The sequence below is a fragment of the Nycticebus coucang genome, chromosome 11 (genome assembly GCF_027406575.1).
Source record: "Nycticebus coucang isolate mNycCou1 chromosome 11, mNycCou1.pri, whole genome shotgun sequence".
In the NCBI taxonomy this organism is placed as follows: Eukaryota; Metazoa; Chordata; class Mammalia; order Primates; family Lorisidae; genus Nycticebus; species Nycticebus coucang.
In genome coordinates this window covers 106793919-106821671 of record NC_069790.1, presented here as the reverse complement: position 1 = coordinate 106821671, position 27753 = coordinate 106793919, and the positions used below count along the sequence as shown (strand labels likewise).

Sequence of the window (27753 nt, the reverse complement as noted above, 5' to 3'; positions counted from 1 at the left end):
GCGGAGGCAGACACCACTGGCTTGGGGCCCTGCTTGTGCTAAGTAGGATGGGGTAGTGTGGGCTTAGCTCAGTGCTGTGGGGAGCCAGCCCCGGGGCCCACACCTGCGGGTCTACAGGATTTCACTGCAAAATTGTTCTGTGGACATAAGAGCCTCAAAATTGGTCCATTGCCAGAGACTGTCACTAGTCTCCCAAGGGCCTGTGTCACTCCCGCTAGAGGAAGAGACCCATGCCCAGCTGGTTGGCAGAAAGCTGGTCTGTGCAGCCAGCAGCAGGGCACGACTGGCTGCATCTCTGAAGGGACCAGCCACCCAATGCCACCAAATGCCGGTGTCGAGAGAGCACAGACACATCCTGCCAGTCTTTGGCTCAGAGCAGGGGGGAGGATCTCCTCTGCCACCACCTCAAACCAGAAGAATGGCAATGCTGAAAGGGTCAGGATCCGATTTTGGAGTAGAGGGGAAGTGAGTTTAAATCCAGCTTTGTCCCTAATGTTGACCAAAAAGTGGAATAATGAGCACTAGAACTTAGAGAAATCACAGTTAGATTTATTCTAAGCCGAGTTCGAGGATGTATGCCTGCAGACGCAGTGGAGATGAGAAGGCGTCCTGAAGTGAGACATCTAACTGGATCTGTGTGGCACGCAGGTGGGAGGCGTGGCTAGAGAAGCAGCAGGTCCATTCTCGTGATCCTGAGTGGCGCTCAGGGACCCACACAAAAGACGAGGTCGTCATAGGGTCTGGTGGGGGTCGATGGAGGGGGCTATTCCATCCTGTCCATGTTCTGTATCTGACAAGCAGGTTTATAACCAGTATCTACCAGTGAAATGGTAACAAATTCCAGTTACTCAGGCAGCAAGAGGTGAGGGTTAGTTGCTAGGCCTGGGTTCAATCCTTGTGCCCCATTGCAGCCTTCGTGGGTCATTGCTAAATTTTTCTTTTGAATTTTCCTTTTTTTTTTTTTTTTGGTAGAGATAGAGTCTCACTTTATGGCCCTCAGTAGAGTGCCATGGCATCACACAGCTCACAGCAACCTCCAACTCCTGGGCTTAAGCGATTCTCTTGCCTCAGCCTCCCGAGTAGCTGGGACTACAGGCGCCCGCCACAACGCCCAGCTATTTTTTGGTTGCAGTTCAGCCAGGGCTGGGTTTGAACCCGCCACCCTCGGTATATGGGGCCGGCGCCTTACCTACTGAGCCACAGGCACCGCCCTGAATTTTCCTTTTTTTTAATTAATTAATTTTTTTTTTTTTTGAGACAGAGTTTCACTTATTAACCCTCAGTAGAGTGCTGTGCTGTCACAGCAACCTCCAAATCCTTGGGCTTAGGCGATTCTCTTGCCTCAGCCTCCCGAGTAGCTGGGTGCCACCATGACGCCCGGATATTTTTTTGTTACAGTTTGGCCGGGGCTGGGTTTGAACCCACCACCCTCGGTATATGGGGCTGGCGCCCTACTCACTGAGCCCCAGGCACCGCCCGAATTTTCCTTTTTCTGACACTGACTAGTCTTGAGCAGGTTATATAACCTCTCCTAACTGCCATTGACTCATCTGAAAAATGAGAGTAACAGGAAAGCCCACCTTTCTGTTATTCTGGGGATTTGGGGGGTTTTAGACTGTTCCCTGTAGCCAGGGCCTGTCCGGGGCCTGGCTTAGAGGCAGGGAGGAGCGCATGGCTGGTCCAGCTCCATTTCCCTCCTGTGGGGACACTCCGGAGGAGGATCAAGTATTCTTAGGAAAACTGTGAGCTGAGGTTAACACCAGACTTCCCTTCTTCTCAAACTTCTAAAACAGCCACAAGCTCCCCGAACTTTTTAAAAACCTTAATTAAAATTTAAAAAAGAACGTAACATACTAGAGAGCAATAAATAATTCTGGTGCAGAGAAAGTAATGTTCTTTAAAGCTCGGCCCTAACTGACACCACCTGCAATTCATTCACCTACGGGCGACCAGTTTCTCTCCTTGCTGCCCAGTCCAGCCCGGTCAGAAAGCCCCTTTGATGCCGTCACCCTTCACTTAAGAAAACTCGGTGGCGTCTTCGTCTTTGAGGTCAGTCTTGTTCCTTCTTAGGTCATTTCTTTTCTCTGGTCCCTTCACTTGCTCTTGCAGGCCTTGCTGATCCCAACCCTCACGTTCAGCCTGAACCTTTAATGTCTTTTTATCTCTTTAATGATAATAACATTTACTGAACACATCAGATGCACCGGGTACCATCCTGAGAGCCGCCTGCATTATCTTACCCGAGGCCCACGTCACAGCAATCACCCGAGCTATGCGGCATCACCATTGCCACTTAACAAGTTGAAGTGACAGGGCTACAGAGATTCGTTAGCTTATCCAGCAGCAAACAATCTCATCTGTGGGGGACCCTGACTCGGGACCACATCATCTGAACCCCAGAGCCCAGGCTTGTCACTGCCGCCCTCTTTCCAGGGCGACCTCCTTTTGAGCCCTTCTTGTCTAGAACACAGTCCAGAAACACCTCTGTTCTCCAAGTCTGGTGATTCGGCATACTGAGGAAAACCACCAAGCAGAAAAAGTGATCAAACCACCAGCACAAATGTCACAAAGTCCATGCACTTTACTCCTGGGAGAAGTGCCTTTTTGGCATCTAATTTCTTTTTTCAAATAACTCAAACAAGCTTCATCTGTCTGGTTTCCATATTCACAGAGTATTAGTCTGGGAAATTACAAAGTGGGGAAAGGAATGCTAGCGGCAAGGGGGCTCACAACGGGAGGCTGCAACAGCCTCAGAATGAGACAGAAAAACTTTAAAATGCAGACCTGAGACCAAAGAAGGGCCAGCAGTCGGGACAACTAGCCTAGTGCCAGAGCGATGAGGGGGCAGCTGGGAGAGGGGGCACAGTTCTGACTAGAGGCAGGAGAGTGCATGGGCTCTAGTGACTAAGGCAGGAAGTAAGCAACACATTCTAGAAAACGATTTAAATAGCCCCCAAGAATCCTGAAACTCTGGTGGTCCCTAAGGGGTCCTGCACAACCAAGCTGTTCCTGTGAAAGAAAAATCAATGGGCTAGAAAGCTAACAAACACCACCAGTGAATGGGATTAGACTTTACAAAAATAAGAAGCAGCCCTGCAGCTTTGCTGTGTTCCTGGGCCCACTCTGTGTGCTCCTGGTCTCCCACCAGGCCAGCCTTTGTCTGGAGCATTTAGTAACAGGAAGCGTCACCAGAGTCCTGGCCACCAAAGCTGGTTTGCATGTGTCGTTTAATCTTAGCAACCACCCTACAAGGTGAGGAACTCACATAACCTTCATTTTTTTTTTTTAATGAGAAAATGAAGCCCAGAGAGGTTGAATAACTTGCCTAGAGTCACACAGCTGAGTCCTGACTGACTCCAGAGTCCTCACTCTTCCCCACTTGACTGTGCTACCTCTGTCATCACAGATCCATCCTGAGCCCCAGCTGTGTCTCTCAAGCACATGGCACCATTTACAAGGGGGCAGGAAGGTGTGTGAGTAGACTGAAGACCCCCAACACCCAGTGAGGAGACAGTGCAGAGCCACCATCCCACTGAGGCCTTGGTCTTTAGGGCCAGGGCGGACTGTGAGCATGAATGAAGATGAGAAATGAGTGCCAGCCGTGCTGTCTGCAAGACCCAGAAAATGCCCCTGGAGCCGAATCAGATGATGGTGGCACGTCGTCTAGTAGGCTCTAGATTAGATGGACCTGGACTAGTATCCTGCCTGTGCCCCACAGTGACCTTGGGAATGTTCCTTAGTCTCTCTGAGTTTCCTGATCTGTAAAATAAGACACTACTAGTACCTGCCTTGTAAGACCGTTGTGGAGCTCAAATGAGAAAATGAATTCGAAATGTGAAATGCCTCGCCCAGGCAAGGCTCTGTCTACCTGCTGGCTGCCTTCCCCTCCCTGTGAGCAGAACCTAGAGAAAGTAGCCCACCTGTCGTCTAGGCACTGAGCCTCCTAAAAGGCCATTACAGACAAACTGGTTCTAGAAAGGCATGTGCCAAAGAGGCAGAAAACTGACATGTTGTCCGTGATTCTCCTGGGCAAGTGACCCTGGTAGCACTGACTCTTTGATAGCTGCACAGAGGCCTGTGTGTCATGGGGCCTGTGGAGGGACCGTCACCTGGAACTTCCATGTCTTGTGTCTTCTGTGGGTTTCCCTCTGCAGTAGACAGAGGAAAATAAAGCCCCAGTTGTTCTCCAGAGTTACCTCCTGGAAGCCTGTGTAGGTAACAAGCCTGAGAAAGATGGGAGACCCCAAGCCCTGCGATGAAGGAGGTTAACCAGAGGCAGAGAGACATGGTCCCACAGAGCAGGTGTTTCTCTTCCATCATCAGATACACTGAAATTTCTATGGGGCAAAAGAGAAAAGGGAGAAATGAAACAGGTTGCCTTTATTTTGGTTTCCATGTTAGCAAAGTGTTACATGCACAAAGTTTAGCAATTGAATGCCGTAATACTGCAAAGCCTACAGTGGAAACCTGCACTGCCCCGCCCCCACCGAGGCCCACCCCTCCCTCAGTCCATAACTCTTAACTTTGCTAACTGTTTCTTCTGGTATTAAGTTCCATATTCTTACGGTTTTTTGTTTTGTTTTGAGACATTTGTTTGTCGCCCATCACTGGGCTAGATTACAGTGGTGTCGTCATAGCTCACTGCAACCTCAAACTCCTGGACTCAAGTGATCCTCCTGCCTCAGCCTCCCAACCTTAGTTGGCTATTTTTTTTTTTTTTATCTTTTGTAGAGATGAGGGGGGAGATCTCATTCTTGCTCAGGCTGGTCTTGAACTCCTGACCTCAAGCAGTCTTCCCACTTCAGTCTCCCAGAGTACTAGGACTATAGGAGCCACCACGCCTGGCCTCCTGTATGATATTCTTATATTAGTTCTTGAGTTCTCATTTTTAGATGTCACCAGTTGATTTCCTTTTACAGCAGATGAAGATTTTGTTCCTTTTCCATTCCCTACTTATCCTTCCTCCACCCTCTCAATATAGTTTGATCACAATTTTTATTAATACCATAATCAAAGTTTAACATTAGTATAATTATGTAAATACTGTTTAATTCAAACACCATGTATTTTACTGTATTTAAATTTCCTGTGTTCAATTTTTGTTTTTTTCTGAATTTCAGATGTCCTTATTTTATCACTTTAAAATAGTTTTTCAGGGTGGTGCCTGTAGCTCAATCGGTAGGGCACCAGCCACATATACCCAGGCTGGCGGGTTCAAACCCTGGGCCAGCTTAAACAACATTGACAACTGCAACAAAAAAATAGGTGGGCATTGTGGCAGGCACCTGTAGTCCCAGCTACTTGGGAGGCTGAGGCAAGAGAATGGCCTAAGCCCAAGAGTTTGAGGCTGCTATGAGCTATGATGCCACAGCACTCTACCGAGGGCAACATAGTGAGACTCTTGTCTCAAAAAAAAAAAAAAGTTTTTCAATTCAAAGTTAAACTTTTCTGTATCTTTTCCTCTCCATTTCTGTCATGGTTCCTCCAGTTGGCAGTAATTCTCATGTATATGATGAATATTTATTGAGCATCTACTTTTGCTATAATACTAACATTATTACTACATACTATTATTCTACTAGGTGTTAAGAAATACAGAAGGGAAACATTAACAGCCTAAAATTTAGTTGAGAGGCAATTCAGTCATTGCCTCAAGTGCTCTGTGGTATGTGGAATTAATAGTGCCCACAGGGAATGTTCTGGAATCAGAGGCTATAGCCACAAAGGTTTTCTGGAGGGCACCAGGCCTGAATTGGGCTTTGACATGTGATCGGAATATACAGGGAGAGATGGAAAAAGAGAACTTTCCAAGTGAGGGAATCCACAGGAGGGTTTGGTCCATGCAACTCGAATATATGAAATATCTTTTTAACTGGCCTCTCTCTCAATTTCCTCATCATTAAAAAGTAGAAAGTTTATAACTGGTGCTGTGGTTATGGAAAAGAAAATCCCTATTCTTAGAAAATATACATTGATGTATCTAAGAGTAAAGAACCAAAATGTGTGTAACTTACCCTGAAATGATTCAGAAAAAAATCTCGACAGATAGTGTAAGGGTATTCTGTGTACTACTTGCATTTTGGGAGTTCTCTGGAACTTTGAAATTATTAGAATTATGGGAGGCGCCTGTGGCTCAAGGAGTAGGGCGCTGGTCCCATATGCCGGAGGTGGTGGGTTCAAACCCAGCCCCGGCCAAAAACCAAAAAAAAAAAAAAAAGAAAGAAATTATTAGAATTATTTATATTAAAAAATGTTTAAAGATTTAAGTTATAAAAATATCTTCAAGAATTCTATCATAATAAAATAACTGCATTTATATAAGAATAATGATTTATGCAGAAAAATATTCTTTGCTTTATTTGTAGTAGCAAAAAGGAAAAAAGAAGACAAACTAAATATTCAATTACAGGCAAGTGGCTGAACATATTCTATGGTGCATCATGTTGCCATTAAAATTAATTTGACACAGAATGGTACATTATGCTGCCATTAAAATGAATTTTTCCAATAATTTAAGCCTCATAAGATAATGATCAGGGTATGATATGAAATGGAAAAAAGGCAAGCTATAAAACCATATATATATTCTATAAACTCACTTATGTATCTATATAGAAATGTTAAAAAAGGAATTGAAAGAAATATGCCAAAGAATTAATAGTGGTAGGATTAGGAGTAACTTCATCTTCAAAATTTTCTATATTTTTAAGTTTTCCATACTGAGCATATGTTACATTTTTAGTAGAAATAAAAATAATTTTTTTTAATTTCTAAAAACATTAAATTTTTAATGTTCGAAAAATATTAGCACCAAATTCTAATAATTTTGTTCTAAAAACAAAGTCTAATAATCTTTAAAAACTAGTATAAAATGATATGTATCTGTTCTTTCAAATGATATATCAGACTTAAATATAGTGAGTTTATGTTTTAAAAAGCATATCTACTTATGGGGTTACTGGCTGATTTAAATAAAATAATCTGTATAAAATGCATAGTACGGTGCCCGCCCACAGTAGGCACTCCATGGTATTCTAAAATGATCAGCTACTTTAATAATTTTCGCCTCCCTACTCTTCTTTGCCAGCCTCTTTGAGGACAAGTTTTACCGGGCATGGGCCGGCCCTGGGTCCGGGAGGGGTGGGTGAGCTATGCTGGCCTCCCCACAGGTGGCAGCCGAGTACTTTAAGAACACCACGCTGCTGCTGGTGGGCGTCATCTGCGTGGCGGCTGCTGTGGAGAAGTGGAACTTGCATAAGCGTGTTGCTCTGCGCATGGTCCTGATGGCCGGAGCCAAGCCAGGCATGTAAGTTGTGTTCGGCCTGTTTTTCTACTAACGTTGATGGGATGACACTAGAGCCCTGGGGCTCCTGCATCTCTTTCCAGGAAGGGGGCCTGTGAGCATAGAATAGAGATTTGAATTTGTGACTTTGCTGTCATATCATCATAATGTAAAGAACTTACCTGACAACCTGGAAAGCAAGGACAGCAGGTTACAACATGTGAGGAGCTCATTAGGTGAAAGAAGACGGACCAATAGAAATTATTTCCTAACCTTTTCCCTGTGTCTCAGAGGACTGGCTGAACAAGGAAGCCGTGTCTTCTCCTTTGGCATTTAAGGAGACTGGATGTTTCCTGCCATCCACCCTGAGTTTTTGTCACTTGTTCAGACCACAGGCCAGTTAGACACACTGCCTTTGACCTCCTTCCACTCTGCTGTCAAAGCCACGGGGGAGGGATTCCAACCCTTGACAAAAGTGTCACAAATGTCAGCGTTGACAGTTTTGTATCAGCCCCACTGCTGCTCTGTTAGATACCCCTCACCTTTCAAATAGCCTTCTCATCTCCTAGTTTACAACTTTCTTGCTCCATTTTATGCAAGCTTTCCTGACTCTTTTGGGAGTCAAAAAGAATATGAAATATAAAGTATTCATTTTCAACATTAGCCCTTTAGACGAATACAGATTATGCTTAAAAGCATGTTCCTGGCTCCCAGGTTGTCAGGTGAGGCTGCTAACCACAGCTTCATCCACCCCCCTTGCACAGTAACAATCTTGTGCCCACACCAGGGTCCTAGACACACAGTGGCATTTCTTTGCATCCTGTGGGAGTTGGAGGCTCTGTGAATCTATGTACTATCTACAAGACTTTGTACCCACCTGCATCTCCACTCCTCCCTGATTGACCTCATCACCCAACAAGTTGCCACATCCATGGTACTGCAGAGCACATACAGGCCGGGCAAACTCAGGTGGCCGTTGGCCTGAACCAAGACACCATCAGCACTGGGGCCAGCGAACATGATCCACACGATAAATGGATGGTCCCAAAATTATGCAAAGTCAGTGATTCCCCCTAAGATAATAAACATGGATTGTCTTTATAGTGGCTTAGTGCCAGCACACATTGCACAAGGTTTCCAAAGTCAAGGAGAAATAATCTGAGAGTTACTTTTGTTAGTGTTTCCCTTTAAGTCTTTCCCTGACTGTAAGACGCCAGCTGAAAGGGTGCACACAAACGGTGATGGGGGCACTTCTGTGACTTCAGGGGCTTTCCCTTTAGCATGTCAACAGCAGAACAAGTCATGGGCAGAACTGTGAGCTCCAAACATTAATCTCAATTAGGTCACTACAGGGATTCGGCTGCAAAGCAAGGAATGTCACGGCACTCGGAAATGCGGGCTGCAAGAGCAAGCAAAGCATTCCCTATACACACAAACACACACAGTGCCTCTGAGCTCCAACTCGTGTCCACAGAGAGGGGAGAGCAAGCTGCTACCAAAGCTATTGTTTGCTTAAGTAAGGGCTTTTTTCTGGCTAAGGTCACTAGCCCAGGAACTGTCCATGCATTCAACAAATAGCGATTTGATGCTCACTCTGTGCCAAGCACTGGAGCACAACGCTGAATGGCACCCTGCTTGACACCGAGACCCGGCTTTCTAGCGGGCGTCGGGCAGCCTGCCATGGTGGTGGGTGGGGGCGGGACCTGCCATGCGACCTCTGCCCGGGGCTCCCTCCTTCCAGGCTGCTGCTCTGCTTCATGTGCTGCACCACCCTGCTGTCCATGTGGCTCTCCAACACCTCCACCACCGCCATGGTGATGCCCATCGTGGAGGCCGTGCTGCAGGAGCTGATCAATGCCGAGGAGGAGCAGCTCGTGGCAGGCAACACCAGCGCCCAAGAGGCCGAGCCCATCAGTATAGTTTGATGGAGTTCATCTCCCCCTTGCTCCTCCAACCTCCTCCCCAGGGCCTCCTGCCGGGCTCCTCCTGTGCAACTGCCCGACTTGGTGCCCACCCATGACCCCCTCCCCTCCTCCTCCCTACCAGCACCTTCTCTCCCCTCTTTCCCACCTCCACCTCTGCCCTTGCAACCTGGAGCTTCCCTGAACCCCCATTTCCAACTCTTCCTCAGCCTTTCACTCACAGGCACCCCCTATACTCCTCCTCACTCCCAGATGCTCCAGGGTTACTACAGACCCCTGGGTCTGTGCACACCCGTGAGCCCCACCATACCCATGGGCAGCAGAGGGAAGGGGAATGGTCAGCCACCACACCCCACACGGGCGACTCCAGCCTGCATATCTCACTCACTTCCTGCTTTGCTTTGCCACTGTAGATCTTGATGTAAACAACAGCCAACCTTCCCTGGAACTCATCTTCGTCAATGAAGAGTGAGTATGAACGTGACCATCTTCCTCCCAGACAGAGCCTCCGGGAGTCCACTGGGGGATCCGGAAAGACAAGACCTGGGCCCCTAAATAGCTCTTTTAGATTTGGGGTACAAGCTCCCCCACTTTTCCCTTAACCACAGCTATTGCAGTGATGAGGAAATAAAAAGACCACACTGAATCACAGTGAATGAGTGAATTGTCCATGCATCTGCCAAGCAGAATCTCATCTAAACTGATCTTTAGTCTATTAATGGAAAAACACCCACCTAATAGATGTCACTGGAGATCCTTGGAGAACCACGAAATATTTTATAGCTATTAGATATGGTTTTAGTAAATTTGACCTTGTTAGATATGGCAAAGAAATCTTCGGTGACAGGTTGGGGATGGGGCCCAGGGGATGAGAGGGCCGTGTGACGTTGGGGGGTGAAGTGCAGTCGCAGACATTCCTGTGTGGAGGATCCAGTAAGAGCTGGTTTCTTCTGGAGATTCTATTACAAAATGTGGTCTTCATAGTTTTCTGTGATGAGTTTTCCACATTTCAAACTTGGACTGCATGTAGAAGTTGGCTTTGTGATTTTCCCTTTTAGGAAGAGAGAGGGCACACTGAGTGACATCAGCCTGCGCCCAGGACAGGCTTTAATTTTTCTCCCACCGCTGTCTCCCATCAGAGCATATTGGATGTCTTGATGATATCGCAGGCAAATCCCCTGGCTATTCTGGTTCCTTTCAGATATTATAACGTTCTCACTTCCAGACATTTGGAAGTCTAGTCTAGATTCATATCAAAACTTTAATCTCTCACCCAAAGCGTCTTGCCCACACCCCCAGCCCAGGCCTGGGAAGTGAGTGAAGGGGAGGGAGTCGCCTTTCCTTTACACTTCTTCACCGTCCTTTCCTCCTCCAGGGGTAGAGCAGAGGCTATAGGGTACAGCAAAGACAAAGGGGCAAAAAGGGTCTAGGTTGAAGCTTTTGGAGTCTGTGCTTGGGGCCTCTCGGAGATTCAGGCCCCAGCTCTTTTATTAACGAGGCACCCACCTTCAGGGTCTTGGGGGTATCCAGGACCTCTGCGTAGCCCCAGGCCTGGCAGCAGGATACACTCCTGGATCACGGCCACACCAGCCCCATCTGTGCTCTGGGGTTCACTCTCCCACAGCCCCTTTGTCCTGGGTTGCCTCTGCCTCCCAGGGGGCCTTTTCCCAATGTCTCTGGCCCAGGTTCCATCAGTGTCCCCTACCCCCGAGAACACTCGGTCTCGTTGCCCTTTTGGTCACTGGCAGTACACGCTGCTCCCGTGGCAGTGGGCCTTTTCTCCTCCCTGTGGCCTCTCTGGCAGCACCCCACTGGCTTTCTGTCTTTGCTCTTTTCCAGAAGAAAATATATGTCTCCAAATCCAAAGCAAAAGTTCACATTGTCTCTAGAACTCTCTGAGCATCCTTTGTGCTGGCAGGAGCTGGGGCTGTCTGCTGAGGGTGCTGGTGGCCTCTTCTGTCATAGTCAGCACCCCACACGCCATCCGAGGGTCCTCGCCTGCCCTCCTCACCTAGTGTGGGAAGAAGGAAGGGGAAACATCCCAGCATGTTCTCCTCCCAGGCTGAGAATGCTCTTCAGAGAATGTTTCACTCTGAAGGCCCATCAGCTCCTTACCCTTCCTGGACAGAACCTGGAGATGGCAGTGCCACGGGGCTCCACGTCCTGCTTGTGTGTGCCCAGACCCACTTCAGTCTTCACAGTGGGTGAGCTGGTGCCACCCACTGTCCTCACGACTGAGGCAAACCAGACACACTCACTGAATACTCAATGTGTTTGTTATTCTGATGGCTAAGTTCTCACCTTCCTCTGTCCTTAAGGCAAAGGTCATGGGACCAACAAGTGTGGGAGGGACTCGGCACATGTAGGTGCTGATCAGAAATTCTCCCCTTTCTCTTTCTCACTTGCCTTTCCCTGGTACAGAGCTCCCTGCTGCTGTCACCTCAGATAAGAATGTCGCATGTTTCTGTCTAGTGGCCTTCTCCAAGTCAGTTAGTGGAGACGTGGTGCAGGGTGCAGGCTCTCCCATCAGACAGAGGCAGACTCCCAGCCCACGCCCCCACTTAGCATTCAGGCACCGAGTGATGGTATAAATGGAGGTTGTAATGCCCACCCCATAGATGTGTTATGAGGATGTACAATGTCATGAGGATTAAAGCCCATTTATAAGTACTCAGCACCTAATAAGCACTCCATCTTCACTATCATTAGGAGTGTTAGTATCACTTCAAAGGAGACAGGCCGCCTCTGCCCTCAGGAGGAAGCAGGCCCCGACCCCCAAATCCTTACAGCATCTCAGAAGACAAGGAGGACTAGGGAAAGACCAGTCTTCTTTGTAGGCTAGAAATCTGGAGTCTGGTGTAAGGGTTTAAGTCCCTTACACCAAATACCCAACGCAGGAGGAGAACTGCCCTCCCCTGAAGTCTGGGCCACTGTTGCTCCCGTTTCTTTTGTTCTGTTCCAGCACATCGACTGCAGACTTCACTTCTCTGATGCACAGCAAGGTATGTTCTTGAGTTTTCTCTGTGCTTTGGGGTCACTGGAAAGTTCCTCAAGATAACACAAGGACAGAGATGGCTGGCGGCTTGTCCTAGATCTCAGCAGCCCCCACAGATGTAAGGGAGGAGAGGTACTCACACAGGCTGGGACATAAGAAGGGTTGGTCTGGTTCCTGGCAAGGGCCTGGGTGGTTCTGAGCCCCAGCTCTGAGTACTGGCTTTAGCCACATAAAGTAAAGCCAACTTCTTCTTCACAAAATCCCAAGATTCAGCCATCCTGCTTTTCAAGAACCACAGATTCAACCTTGGAATTTCTTTCAGTAGGGATTCCATTTCCAAAGTCTTTTTTTGTTTGTTCGTTTGTTTGTTTTTGAGACAGGGTTCACTCTATGCCCCTGGCTGGAGTGCAGTGGTACAATCATAGCTCACTACAGCCTTGAACTCCTGGACTCAAGTGATCCTCCAGACTGAGCCTCGCAAGTAGATAGAAATGTAGGCCACAAAATCTTACTATTAAAAGGGACACATCCCTTTTAATGTAAAGGGGAAAGCAAAGTTAACTGCACGCTGCTACTCAAACCCACCCCCACCCACCGAAGCTGGTTTTACATCTCTTCACAAGAGATGTGAGAGGCCAATGAAACTGTGGACTTTGCTGTGGTGACATTTTCTTTTCCTTTCTTTCTTTCTTTCTTTTTTTTTTTTTTAAAGGAAGGTTTCTTCTTTAGCTAATCAAGTCCCAGAAAGTCGGACTCTTCTATAAGGACAGAGCCATGTCCCACCAAGTTTAAAAGCCTCTTCAAGTTGTGTGGTTGACACCAGGCTGGCCAGGGAGCCTTGGGACAGAGGCAGGCCTGGAGAGTGCTGCCCTGTCATTCCACAGTGCAGAGGGATGGGTGGCCTGGGATGACCAGGTGGTTCTTTTCAAGGCACCTGACTCTCCACATTCTCTTCCTAAAAGTATGATGGCCTTTTTCCCAACAGAGCCTGAATGGTATGCCTGCGATCACCAACCCCATCAAAACAGCAAACCAACACCAGGGCAAGAAGCAACACCCATCCCAGGTAATGGAATTGCACCTCTAGCCTTGTTTCCTACATAAAGGGCCTTGAGCTTTCCAAGGGCCCTGGTCATGAAGTCATGAAGTTGTGAGAACTTCAAAGTCAAAGTTCTCTTGCCACCACCTACGCTCCGGTTTCTTCAACTATAAAAGCTAAGGGTTAGTCTAGATTAGAGGTATTCCTCAAAGGTGCTTAAGGGACATGGCAAATATTTTATTTGAGTATCTTCAAATTATAAGTTAGCTGTTTTTCTGCATGAATAAGTATCTTTCTGGTATTATACCACTGAAACAAAATGCATAAATCAAATGAATCTGAAAGTAACTGTCACTTACAACCCTTGATTTCACATTTTTGTGTTCATCAAAACAGTCTCACTTGTTTAACATCCTTCATTATCGTCAATAACCGCCACCATTTCTTAAATGTTTATTAGGTACCAAGCACTGTGCTCAGCATTTTCTCTCTGGTCTTGACTCAGTGAGGTAGTGATTTTGAACTCTGTTTTGCAAATAAGGCAGAGAAATGACATCATGTACCCAGGGCTGAAGAGCTAGGAAGGGGAGAGTCTTGATTCAAATCCAGGTCTCACTAACCACATGCCATTAACCCCCTGCCGTACTTCCATTTACAAAGCATATGGATGCCAGTTAAATGCTACACTCGTATGTATATACTGGGGTTCTGTGTAAAATTTCACTGGATTAAAGGATTGCCGAAAACCATTGGACCAAAGAATCTATGAAGTCTCCTCAACTCTGATCAATCAGCGGATCTTTCAAAGAGATGTGGAAAGATCAAGACTTGGCCCTCCTAGGAAGATGGGGCCATGTGAAGGGTTTTGAAAAATGTAGCAAGCTGGCCTCTTTCCCACTGGTTTTCTTATGACCTTACCTTCCGACATTTGCACCAGATACCTCCTAGTCTCATGAAGAACCAGTTACAGTGGCCAGGCATGGAGGGGGCAGGGACATTTGCTTCTTCAGCCCACACCAGAATCCAGAGCTCAGCAACCTGTTTGGCCCTACAGGTTGTCACCAGGATTAGCCAGGTCTGAGAGGACTGTTGCCAGGCTGGGGCTTACATGCAAGAGGGAAGAAAATCCAACAGTCAGAAACGAGAATAGAGTGAGGAAGGGAGGGAGGAAAGAATGACACATTTCAACACTTTTCCCAATGAAAGCTAGGTGTTCAATGTAATCTAAGGCTTTTTTTTTTTTTTTTGCCATCTCCCTATCAGGACTTGATGGACTTGAATAGTCATATTTGTGAGATATTCAAAAGTAACTTGATGGGTCTTGGTAGGATTAGAAAGGGCCTGAGAGGAAAAGGCCAAATCATGTCTTTCTAACTCCACATAGAATGGCTATCTTCTGTTTGTTATTCAAACACAGAGTGGAAGGCAGCCAGTTTTCCTGGAGTTCAATTAAAAAAATGAACCATGATGTCAATATTGGGGGTTTTTTTGTTGTTTGTTTTTGAGACAGAATCTTGCTATGTGACCCCAGGTAGAATACAGTGGTGTCATCATAGGTCACTGCAACCTCAAACTCCTAGGTTCAAGTAATCCTCTTGCCTTAGCCTTCTGAGTGCTGGGACCACAGGCTACAGGTACCCACTACCACACCCAGCAAATTTTTCAATTTTTGATAGAGACAGAGTCTTTCTCTTGCTCGGGCTGATCTCGAATTCCTGGCCTCATGCTATCAATATTAATAATAGCATTAATTAGCTGGGCACAGTTGCTCGTGCCTTTAATTCTAGCACTCTGGGAGGCCAAGGCAAGAGGATCACTTTTGGCCAGGTTTTGGAGACCAGCCTGAAAAGTGAGACCCCATCTCTACTAAAAATGGAAAAACTAGCTGGGAATGGTGGTGAGTGCCTATAGTCCCAGCTACTTGGGAGGCTAATGCAGGAGGTTCAGTTGAGCCCAGAAGTTTGAGGTTGCAGTGAGCTATGACCATGCATGCTAGCTGGGGTGGCAGAGCAAGACCTTGTCTAAATAAATAAATAACATTAATAACAAAAGTAATAATAGTTTACCATTCATTAAGTGCTAAGAAGTGTTCTAAACCCTTTCTAAGTACTTTCCATAGATTACTTCATTTACCCTTCACAACAACAATATAGCAAAGAAAATACAAATTTTCCCCCATTTTGTAGAAGAAACTTCATTCAGCACAGAGGTATGACCAAGTTGGTAAATGGTAGACACTTAGACTTGTCTTTCTGACACCCAAGCTCAAAACCTGTCTGCTGTACCATGTGCCTCCTGCCTCTCATGGTTGGTGTTTGAGAACCCAAACTGGAATGGAGAGATTTATTGATTTTCCTTTGGTAGGAAAAGCCACTGGTCCCAACCTCCAGCCCTAGAAACCAGGAGCTGAATAGAAAGTACAAGTCCCACCACGACCAAATGATCTGCAAGTGCCTCTCCCTGAGCATTTCCTATGCTGCTACCATTGGCGGCCTGACCACCATCATTGGTACCTCCACCAGCCTCATCTTCCTGGAACACTTCAACAAGTAAGTACCTCACTCCATCTCAACAAGTATTTGCTAACTACCTGCTATGTGTCAGGAACTGGACGAGGTGGTAGGGATATAGCAGAAAAGAGACTGGAACAGTTTCTCTACCAGGAGGGAAAAATCAAGTCATCACGGTTAAGTGTGAGTGGGGAAGTCTCAAATTCTGCAGGGAGTACCGGGCTGCAGGAGCTTGCCCATCTGGAGGCAGGAGATGCCTCCCTAAAGAGGAGACCAGGTGGAAATGTGAAGGATGAGTCAGAGTAAACTAGATGAGGGGAGGTTTTCCAAAGAAAACAGCGTAGGCAGGCTCCACGGCAGGAGAACGGAGCACGTAAAAGAAAATGAGAGGGCAAAGGAGGCCAGGACAGATCTCCAGGGCTTGGCAAGGCCCACTCAGGAACTTGGTCTTCCTCCAGAATGCCGTGAGAAGCCTTTAAGGAATTTTAAGCAGGGAGTGAAGTGACCAGATTTATAGGTTTGAAACTCATTCTGGATAAAAACATGGAGAACAGATTGGAAAGGAGAGAGCAGGCAGCAGGAAGATGATTTAGGACACTGCTGCACTTGCCCAGGAGAGAGCCAGTGGTGGCCTTGGGTGACACTGCCCCAGGGGGGGAAATGGTCAGACCTGAGAGATATTTGCAAGTAACATGATGGGTCTTGGTAGGAGCAGAAAGGGTCTGAGAGGGGGAAAGGCCAAACCTGACTCTTAGGCTCCTGCCCTCAGCAGCTGGGGGAACAGCGGGCAAAAACGAGGAACTGGGTCTTAAAAAAGCTGAAACAGAGGCCGAGTTGTCCAGTGAACATAGAGGTCTGAATTCCAAGAGAAATATGTTGGCGGAAGGCATAGTTTTGGAGTCAACTGCCTGTAGGGCTGGTGCTGCAGGTATGCAGCCTGTGCAGTGGCAGGGCCTTGTGCCCAGAAGGGCCTCACGCTGGGTTTAATGCTCTCCCTGTCCAGAGATTCTTAATAATCTTTGAGTAAGGGGCCTACACATTCAATTTTTCCCCTGGTAATAGAAACTAGGAGTGGAGGAGGTTACTTAGAATGTATAAAGTAGAGCAGAGGACTAAAGATTAAGCTCAAATATTTAAAGTAGACTATAAAAGACAGAAGGAAACAGTATCAAACAGGACAGAGGAAATCCAGGAAAATCTGGTGTCATTCTACCCAAGGGAAAAAAGTTTGAATAAAGTATTTAATGTCAATAATGACGCAAAGTAAGGCCAGAAATATGTCTGTTAGGTTTGGTGACATAAGGTGAGCTAGGCAAGAAAATCTGGCCATGTGTTGGGACAAGAATCCAGACATCGGTGAGTTGAGGAGTAAGAGGAGGTGAGGAGATGGAGAGGTGACTGCAGAGGGGAGGAGACATGTGCAAGGTTAATAAAGGAAGGGTTTTGAAGATGGGAGGAATTTCAATGCTGGTAGGGATGGCCCAGATGAGAAGAAAACTAAAGATTCAGGAAAGAGGGGATAACTGATAGAATGATGTCGCTGAGAAACAAAAAAGGATGGAATCCAGAGCACGGGGTGGAGAAGTTAATCAGAGACAAGAAGTGAAACATATCATTCATTTTGGCAGGGAGGAAAAGGAAGGAAAAAGGAGGTAGAAAAAAGGGCAGAAAGAGGAAGGAGGGAGTGGAGAGGGAGGAAGAAAAGGCCAGTGAAAGTTTGAGACCTGACTCCCCAGCATCTACGTCTCGCAGCGTCCTCATGCCATTTTATTCTCAGGCTCTGAGTTTCTGCTCTTTAATTTCTGGCTGACTTTGTGGCTGGGCCAATTCATATTCTTTTAGTCTACTTCTTTGATGGTAAAATAGCACATTAGTCAAAATGATTGCTTACCCGAACAACGGGCATTCCATGAAAGAAAGAGGTGCCCCCTGCTTCCACACTACAATTAAAATGTCCCCATGCTGTTTTTCTTGGCATTAGCGAACAAACCACCCCCAAAGTTCATATTAGGTGTTTTAAAAACCTACAACTTCATCGTTAAACTTACAGTGTGTATATGGATGTATGTATATAAAGTATATTCAGAAGGTGCAAAAAAATGTATGCACAATTTAAGGAAATAATATACTAAAATTTAACACTCAATATATACTGTTAACAAAAGATGAATACAGTCATGTTGAGCACCTCTTGTAACTGCAGAAGTCAACTGTGACTTGAGTGTTACAAATTTAATACAGTTTTTTCCTTTCTTAAAAAGTGTGTACATTTTTGGCACCCTCTGTATATATGTGTGTATGTATACATGTATGTGTGTGTATATACATATTTTTTTCTCACTTTTAAAAAATGCTGCAAATGGCTCTAAGCCCTCATATTGATCCACAAATCCTATTTACTGTATTCTAAAATCCCAGTCCTTTTCTGGGTCTAGGAGCAGAGATGAGATGATGCAACAGACATTCTGCCTGTCAGCCCAGGTGGCCCACAGTGAGTCACTTAACGATTTATGCCCTGTGGCATCCTTGTGGCCCCTAAAGCCCTCCTTCCCAGCACACACCATCAGCGAGAAGGGTGCAAGCTGTCTCAACTCCAAGAAGCACATGTAAAAATAAATCCACGACCAGACCACGGTGCAACAGAGAAGATTAAACACTTTTTTTTTTTTTGAGATGGAGCCTCAAAGCTGTCGCCCTGGGTAGAGTGCCGTGGCATCACAGCTCACAGCAACCTCCAACTCCTGGGTTCAAGCAATTCTCTTGCCTCAGCCTCCCAAGTCACAGGGACTACAGGTGCCCGCCACAATGCCTGGCTTTTTTTGGTTGTAATTGTCATAGTTGTTTGGCAGGCCTGGGGTGTATTCGAACCTGCCAGCTCTGGTGCCTTAGCCTCTCGAGCTGTAGGTGCAGAGCCAAGATTAAACACTCTCGCATCCTATGCTGTCACTGCATTCTCTCCTTTGGGAACTATTCATGGCCTAGTGCAAGAATAGGGGCATGATCACTTCCCTTCTTGGTGTTCTATGCCCAACCCCAATAAGAGAAACCTACGGATAAAGAAACAGGCATTTAGGCCCCAGCCCTGTCTAGGCAAAAGTCCTGGCCCATATGTGGTCCATCCCAGTTCCTCAGGAAACATCTTGAGTTGGAGGTCCCAGCTCTACTGAATGAATGAGCAGTCCTCTGGACAAATTCCCTCTACTCTAAGACAGTGAAGGATGTTGATAAAGATTTGGAGATTCCAAGCCCTGATTTTCTTATGGGCATTGTTATACCTGGAACCCTCATAAGGCCCTAGAGCCCAAAGTTCTCCAGAACTGGCCTGCCTGTGTCCCCCAATCAAAATTCATATTCCTTCAGTGAGTTTATATACCAGGCTGCCCTCTTCAGTCTCTGCTGTCTTGAAAACCAGATGAATTAACTTAATAGCATCTTTATGTAAATTAAGGGCAAATAAGTCTGAGTAATTATTTGAATGCAAAATATATAAAACCTAGTGATATTAATTTTGGTTGCCTAGATGCCCTTTTTAGCTTACTTCATGATCCTTGTCTAGGTTCTTTACAGTCACAACTGTCAGATAAGTGAGTTCTAGATAACGTTTTGCCATATTTTTATTATCTCTTCCCTTAGCACTGCTGTATATCTTCTTAAGGAGCATTCGGCTTAATTGCCCAAAATGCCATATGAATCCTGCCTTTTCTTTTTTCTTTTTTTTTTTTTTTTATTAAATCCTAGCTGTGTACATTAATGCGATCATGGGGCACCATACACTGGTTTTATAGACCGTTTGACATATTTTCATCACACTGGTTAACATAGCCTTCCTGGCATTTTCTTAGTTATTGTGTTAAGACATTTATATTCTACATTTACTAAGTTTCATATGTACCCTTGTAAGATGCACCACAGATGTAATCCCACCAATCCCCCTCCCTCCGCCCATCCTCCCCCCTCCCTCCCCTCCCTCTGCCTCTTAATCCTGCCTTTTTAAATCACTGACCTGGTTCTTTCCTCTCCAGCCAGTATCCAGCTGCAGAGGTGGTGAACTTCGGCACCTGGTTCCTCTTCAGCTTCCCCATATCCATCATCATGCTGGTGGTCAGCTGGTTCTGGATGCACTGGCTGTTCCTGGGCTGCAAGTGAGTCCCAGGACCCTTCTAACAAATCACTGAGGCTTTCCTGTTGATCCAAAGGCCGTGGTCTAAGGCCTGGAGGGCTCTGTTCAGGGAGGGCTGCTGCTCCCAGGAGAAGGCAGTGAACTGGACCAGGAATCAGGCATTGTCTCCTCTAGACACCTGGAATGTTCATGAACTCAGTACTTCACCCTCAGCTCTACAATGAAACGTTCTTAATTCTAACGAGTTAGAGGGCCTGTCTGATTTATAAAAGTCTAAATTGGAGAATGTTTAATGTAGTTTTATTGCTCTGAAAGCAAAGAGAGTAATTCCAACTACTTTAGGAAATATGACTCCAAGTGGAATTTGCCTCATTTAATTTTATAGACATGACTTATAGCTTATATGGAATATGCTCATATCCCTCAAAATAAGTTAGACATTTCCCTTTCAATAGTATTTCTAATATAATCTACTTAGCAAGCCTTTTCTTAATAACCAGCAGTCTACTCCAAATTTGATCAGTTTCAAACACATAAAGGGGTGATATGTGGTTATATATAATGTTTTGTTGTTAGTCCCATTGGTCAAGGAATGTTCTCTGAGCTGACTGTTCTTTTAACTCAGAGACTGTCTATTGTCAAACCAATGATGGTTATAGACTTCCTAACTCCAGTATTAGTAACATACAACTAACAGCAACTTTTACTCTAGATAAGCTTTGTCTCTAGACAAACACACACACACTCACACACACACCCATGTGGAACAGCACAAAATTACATCTAGACACATACACCACATTGCACTGATTCTTTTACTTATGTAAAAGATAAGTATGTAGAATTGACCCCACCTAAGTATATTTGCACAAGTTCATAAGACATAGCTTGACCAGAGATATACACGGATGGATACACCCATAACCTAGGAGACGAGGTTGATGAGAGGCTGGAGAATTTGGATGGGAGTTGTATGAATAGTCAGGGGACAGAGGATGGAGCGTGTGAGTGAAGGGGAGAAAAGTGAGCACAGCAGGGGGGTGGTTTAGTATTTGCTTAATATTTAGTTTCCTCTGGGCCTCAGAAATTATGTTTTCCTTATTCCTTTGCTCATTCTCCCTTCTTAGTTTTAAAGAGACCTGCTCTCTGAGCAAGAAGAAGAAGACTAAAAGGGAAGAGCTGTCAGAGAAGAGGATCCAGGAAGAATATGAAAAGCTGGGAGACATTAGGTAAAAAGCGGCCTTCTCCTTCCCTCCTTCTCTGGGCAGGAAAACAGCAGGGAAAGGGAGCACAGAAGCATCCTTGTTCTTGACAGTCCCTGATGCTGGAAGAATTTTCCACATCTATGAATCCAGGCATTTAGAAGATGCTATTTAATGCCAGAGTCAAGCTGGCCCAGATTTTAGATGGCCACCCTTCCCCTTTGCTATATTCGGAGCCCAAAGTATAGCTGTGGGCTGGGGGTGGAGTGTTGTGACGGAGCAGACGGAGAAAGAACAGCACAGCCACCCTCTTGAAAAGTGGCTGGTTTGTTCTATAGCCAGGACTCTTCATGTTGCTAAAACGGCCCTGTGCAGTGGCCCAGGGGTCACCCTTAGGGATCTGGGGGACTGCTCGTAGGGATGGGGAACCTGTGGCCTTCTGAATCCTCGAGGGTAGCCTTTTGACTGACTCCAAACTTTACAGAACAAATCCTTTCAATGAAGTGGAGTTTGGATTCACTCAAGGGGCTGCACTCGGGGATCTGGAGGGCCACGTGTGGCCTTCAGGCGGCAGGCTCCCCAAGCCCTTAGCTGGCTCTGTCAGCCCTTCCACAGTCACCTGGCCTCCTTTTAGTGTTATTTCTCCATTTATGGCAACTTCTCCATTTATGGCATGTCCAGCTTTGACTGGGTAAAACAATTCAGGTAGACACTATTTTTTTAATGTTTTAAGTTATAAAAAGAATACATGTTCATTGTAGAACATTTAGAGAATACAAGAAAATATAAAGACAAATTGAAAGCAATTTATATTTTTAGCATCCCAGTGTTAATGAGCATCAACATGATGTACTTCTTTTCTTTTTTGTGCAAAACTGTATGTATTTTTGGTAAAATTCGAGTCCATTCAAAACATAGTTGTACATCTTGCCCTTTTCTCTCCATATTATACTGGTGTTATGTTCCCATGTCATTAACTCTGCTGTAGAGAATGTAAGCAGCAGCAGATGCGCCCCATCTTAACATGCAGTAGTGCCACACTGTACTCCGTGTCATGGAATACCATTGGATACAGAGGTTGTTGCCATCTTTTAATAGGTGACGCTTCAGGGTGCACTTCTGGTTACATTGGTAGATGATGATGGGAATGACCAAATATAAGGCTTCTGATGTATATGGTTAAATGACTTCACAAAGGCTTTTGCAATTCCCATCCCACCAGCAGTGTTTGAGGACACCTGTTTCACCAAATTCTCCTTGTAGGCTGTATGTGGATTTTACAAATGTATAAATGTGGTCTCTTTCCCTTCCCACCTAAATTTCTCCAGTAAACATGGTTAACGTCTTATTTTCTGGTTCCACTTACTCCTCTTCCCATTTCACTGTCAGCCATTCATACCAGTTAGACAGTAACCATGTTTTATGTCTCAAGTATTAGGACTCTGAATACAAAAGCTTTCAGAGCAAAGTAAAAAAGCTTAAAGAAATTTCCGTTTTATTTTACAGCTACCCTGAAATGGTGACTGGATTTTTCTTTATACTGATGACTGTGCTGTGGTTTACCCGGGAGCCTGGCTTTGTCCCTGGCTGGGATTCTTTCTTTGAAAAGTAAGTGATATCATTTTCTCCTTAAGAACAACCCCCCTTTGCAGCCATTAAAGTAGAGTGGAAAAAATAAAAGAAAATCAAGCAACCTCCTTACCCGAATTCTGGCAATAACTACCCACCGGTGCGCCTTCCCAGACTCTCAGGGGCAGACGTGAATCCAGGAAGCATCTCATTCCCTGAGAAATCTACATTTTTTAGGGAAGTGGCAAAAGCTGCATTGTGGATTCAGAATGAAAATACAGTCTTTGGAATCCCAGTCTGGGATTGGGAGCCAGTGCTGCAACTTACCAGCTGTGTGACCTCAGTTTTCTTACATAAGTTCTTGGAACTTCAATTATCTCACAGCTTGTTAGGAAGGTTACGGGGGGCGGGGGAGGGAATCTATAAAGTACCATCCATGAAGCGATATGCCATAGAGGGGCTGAGGCTTTGTGGGAGGAAAGAAGACACTACAAGAGAGAGAGACATGGGCTCCTGTACCACCCCTGCAGAAGGGCCAGGGCCACGGGGCAGCATCCCGCAAGCTCTCCCAATACCAACTTTTCATTTGAGGCGTGGCCCTTGTAGGAAAAAGGTCTTTCATCTATTTCTATTCTCTTTTAACAAACCAACTCTTGATCACTTCTTTTAGGACTTGCCCCAGCTAAAGGACCTATAAATTCACACTAAGGCATCTACTCTAGCCAGGCCCTGCCTCCAGTGTTAACATTGCCCATTAAATCCACTGAAGCATATCACAGCAGCAACCGGCAAGATGTAAGGCTGCTGTTACTTCTAGACTAAGTCCTAAAAAGAGGCATTGTGTTCAGACTGTCCCGAGACGCTGTGTTGCTCCTGAGCAGTCCTGACCCTCCTCTTCAGCCATGCTATTTCTTTGCTAGGAAAGGCTACCGCACTGATGCCACAGTCTCTGTCTTCCTTGGATTCCTCCTCTTCCTCATTCCAGCAAAGAAGCCCTGCTTTAGAAAAAAGAATGACGGTGAGAGAAGGTTCAAGGGCAGAAGGCAGGGGTGGCTCAGATGAAGAATACCCAAAGCAGCTGGGCGCAGTGGCTCACGACTGTAATCCTAGCACTCTGGGAGGCCGAGGCAGGTGGATTGCCTGAGCTCACGGGTTCGAGACCAGCCTGAGCAAGAGCGAGACCCCATCTTTATAAATAGCCGGGCATTGTGGCAGACGCCTATAGTCCCAGCTACTTGGGAGGCTGAGGCAAGGGGATCGCTTCAGCCCAAGAGTTTGAGGTTGCTGTGAGCTATGATGCCATAGCACTCTACCAAGGGCAACAAAGTGAAACTCTGTCTAAAAAAAAAAAAGAATACCCAAATCAGAATGATCTGAAGGAGACTTATCAAGGTCCTGTAGACTCCCCCCAAATTACAGAGCAATCTCCCAAATCATCCCTATCTCCACAAATCATGCCCTTCAGGGTTTAACTAGCTCTGCGTCTCTCTCTACCTGGGATCCAGGAGAGAGCCGGGAGCTCTCACTGAGGACAGAGCCCATCATCACATGGAAGGACTTTCAGAAGACCATGCCCTGGGAGATTGTCATTCTGGTGGGAGGAGGTTATGCTCTGGCTTCTGGAAGCAAGGTAACCCTTCAAGTATGTTCTTATGGGTCAGATATTTTTCTGGTATCTTTACCTAATGAGTCATATGACGGTGGGGAAAGACTCAAAACTGCTGAAAGGTGAATGTTCATGGAGTTCCTGGGAAGAGAAGCAATAGAGCAGAAGGGATGTCCTGTTCTGCCCTGAGCTTCCCAGTTGGTGCTGCTGGGAACAGTTACATATAAATCAGCCGTGACATAAAGACATGACACATGGGCATTCTACACTGCAGTTATGGGGCACACATTGCCATAAGCAAAAGGCTTATTGGATTTGGTAGCCATCTCCTTCTGGGATCTGACAGTGGTAATGGGAGGTGGGTCTGAAAGGGGCCAGAGATGCCCAGTGACACTCAGTGAACTATCTCTTGGTTAGTCTGTGTGCAGAGACTGAGCCCGTTTGAAGAACCTAGGCTAAAGCTGATAAAAATGCCACTTGACTTCCTGATTGGGAGGATTTGGGATAAGATCTCTTAAGTGTAGCTAGGGATTTATGGTTGTATTTCCTAAAGTGTTAGCCTCCCTGACTATAATAAAGAACAAGCCTAAGAATGAATCAAATTAAGGTAAAAACTGTTTCTCCCTCCACCCAGGCATTAACCCATTCTAAACTTGGTTCCCTTCTGATGGCCCATTCATTGTAGCCTCCGTACAGCGTTAAGAATAAGGTCACAGAATCCTGCACTCAGATGGAACCTTAGAGGACACTGAGTCCCACCTCCTACCCAGTGCGAGATTTCCCTCCATGATATCCCTGGCTTGGACACCTCCAGCCACAGGGCTCCCTTTGCAGAGAACAAAGAATAGTTGTTCTTTCCTCTCAGCCCAGGTCTTCTGGATTTGTCCACTGTTGGCTCTGGTTTGGCTCTCTGAAACTTCTCCTGGGTAATAATTATTAAAATAAAAAATCAAGTAGTGGCCCCTTACCATCTGGTCTCTTTCTGTAGGACTCACTACACTTCACCTTATTCAAACGTAGTATGGATGGTGGTCAGTCTACTGAAAAGTAGATTGTTATATACCAAGCCGCAGCTCTCCCCTATGATTTAAGCATTTTTATGAAAGCTTTTATAAAGCGTCCTCAGCATTCATGTCAACATTTACATTGAAATTGCAATCAACTAAAACCCTTTAATTATTAGCTATCATATGAACTCAATTCCTTCAACACATCCTATAGATGTGCTGCCAATATTTCTTTATTTTTATTTTATTTTATTCTTGAGACAAGGAGGGTATCATTATTTTGCTGAGGCTGGTCTTGAACTCCTGGGCTCAAGTGATCCTCCCACTTCAGCCTTCCAGTGCTGGATTACAGGCGTAAACCACTATGCCCTTCCTGTCAACATTTCTAATTTCAAGTTCAGTATATTTATATTTATTAAACTTCAGTTGTTAGTTTTGGCCCCTAAGTCTAGCCTGGCAAGTTTTGGCATTTTGGGTTTTTTTTTTTTTTCAATCAAAATTGTGTATGTATCACATATTATAGGTAGTATAGTTTCTATTTCTGTAAACCTTCTAATTTAAATAATAATTCAGGTACTATATATATGATTTCTTCTGAGTATGAAGAAAATTTAATCTTGATATTAGTGAGGAAAACCCATCATAAGATGTTTTCATACTAAGGGTTTAAAAAATTAAGATTCCCTTTGTTCTGTTTTTTCTAACTTTGCAGTCTAATTTATCAGTTTATTTCAAATTATAGTATAAAGTAGTTCTGGAAAAAATAAATGCCATTAAATTATTTCACTTTACTTACAAGTAATATTTGGTAACACATGAAGTAAAACTCTATTTCTTTATAAACACATGGTTTCCACTCAACTTACTGCTCTTCCCCCCACTGCCTTTGTCCAATGAGCAAGGCTTAATGTGTTATAAAAGGAAACAATTAAAGTTCCTGTAGGCCTCGAGGCTTGTACCAACCATTAATTGATGCAATCTCCAGATATTGGGTTTGTAGCTCTCAGTTAGTTGAGAGAAAAAAGGAAAAAAAGTTCTTCAAGGTGCTACAACAGAATTCTGAAGGCCTTTGATCATCAGTTGTCTATGAGCTTGCCAAGAGGTGGCCAGGGTACTGCAGAGATCAAATGAGCTTTTGATGAATTTGGAAAAGAGGAGAGAAAGTAGCCTGCTGACAATGTAGTGAGGGCTGTCTTTAATAGTCCAACATGAGTAGCAGGACTTAGACCTAGCAGGATCATAAAATGTCTCACCTTGCCTTCTGCCCCACTCTCCATATCTCACTGCACTGCAGTCTCTAGGGTACCACAGGAAAAGTCAGAGCATGTCAGCCACAGAAGGGAGAGGAGGAGGAGGGAAGAGAGGGAGGGAGAATGTACATGGCAACCTGGGGGTTTCTACTACAAAAACCCAGTGGCGTCCTTAATTTTTTAGGAAGAGACAGCCCTCACCACTGGCAAAGTGAACATCTTCCAACCAAATACATTATTCCAAGTGGGAATATTTATTTATTTAAGTAGATGTGTATAAACGTTGCTAACAGAAAAGGTTCAAGACAGGCAATATGCTTTCGTATCTTGTGTCTTCAAAAAGCACTGGCAGGCAGTAGATCCTGATGTCAGCCCTGATGGGATTGAAGCTAAAACGGACTGGGGCTGATGGTTACATGCCAGTGAAGAGGCACCTTCTCTACTAAATGGAGACAGACTTTTAATCCTTCTCTGCTTCATTACTCATGCATAACTTCCAGTGTTCAGCACTCCATGTTCACCCTTCATAAAACACAGGAAGGTTACTACCCAAAGATGTAGATAATTGTTTCCCTTTCTTAGGAGATAAAGTAACAGAAATGGATTTCAAAATCAGAATAAAGGATTACACTTGGCACTCTGTGTGAAGGGCACTGTTGTGTCAATGTACAGAGTAAGAATGTCAGACATTGGAGAAAGGGAAGTGAGACTGAAGTTGAGCCATAAAGATCTCCAACCTCTGCCAAGTCATGGCAAAGTCCTCAAGAATGCCCTGTGATGACCACCGACCAGGAAACTCAAAGTCTGAATGTTGCATAAGCAAGGATAAAAAAGAATTTTCTGGGCTACAAAATGACCTAATGATAAAAATCAGGAATGCCTCTGGCTCCAGTCAGACTGAAACACACATATCAGATGATGCCTGGTGGTCCAGCCCTCCCACCTCCCTGGGCTTCTGAAGAATTCCACTAGGGATGTGTTTATTCTCCTTTGTTCTTACTGTAACACCTTTTCCTCCCGCAGAGCTCTGGCCTCTCTACATGGATCGGGAACCAGATGTTGTCCCTGAGCAGCCTCCCCCCATGGGCTGTCACCTTGTTGGCATGCATTCTTGTGTCTATTGTCACTGAGTTTGTAAGCAACCCAGCCACCATCACCATCTTCCTGCCCATCTTGTGCAGCCTGGTGAGTAACAGAGTAATACAGGGCTCTCAGATGTCCAGGCAGGCTGCCCCAGGGCCTGCAGTGGTA

At 45.4% G+C, this 27753-nt stretch overlaps 1 protein-coding gene and 1 long non-coding RNA gene across 4 annotated transcripts in view; one reads left to right on the top strand and one right to left on the bottom strand.

The window, feature by feature from the left end:
• Positions 1–27753, top strand: part of SLC13A4 (solute carrier family 13 member 4) — a 46692-nt gene that overhangs the window by 12069 nt on the left and 6870 nt on the right. For all 3 annotated transcript variants that reach the window (XR_008383680.1, XM_053609338.1, XM_053609339.1), the window contains 12 exons: positions 7170–7306; positions 9024–9196; positions 9618–9672; positions 12167–12206; positions 13185–13265; positions 15603–15787; positions 19771–19890; positions 20996–21097; positions 22577–22678; positions 23560–23657; positions 24145–24269; positions 27526–27687. Coding sequence is in view for 2 of the 3 variants with exons in the window: in XM_053609338.1 (XP_053465313.1) it covers positions 7170–7306; positions 9024–9196; positions 9618–9672; positions 12167–12206; positions 13185–13265; positions 15603–15787; positions 19771–19890; positions 20996–21097; positions 22577–22678; positions 23560–23657; positions 24145–24269; positions 27526–27687 (1380 nt within the window). In the remaining variant the exon portion in view is untranslated. The remainder of the gene's footprint in view (positions 1–7169; positions 7307–9023; positions 9197–9617; positions 9673–12166; positions 12207–13184; positions 13266–15602; positions 15788–19770; positions 19891–20995; positions 21098–22576; positions 22679–23559; positions 23658–24144; positions 24270–27525; positions 27688–27753) is intronic.
• On the bottom strand, positions 558–27637 carry LOC128598680 (uncharacterized). The gene is made up of 4 exons (XR_008383681.1): positions 27503–27637; positions 19752–20046; positions 14157–14341; positions 558–7233 (listed from the first exon to the last, which is right to left on the bottom strand). It is a non-coding gene; the product is annotated as an uncharacterized LOC128598680 (long non-coding RNA).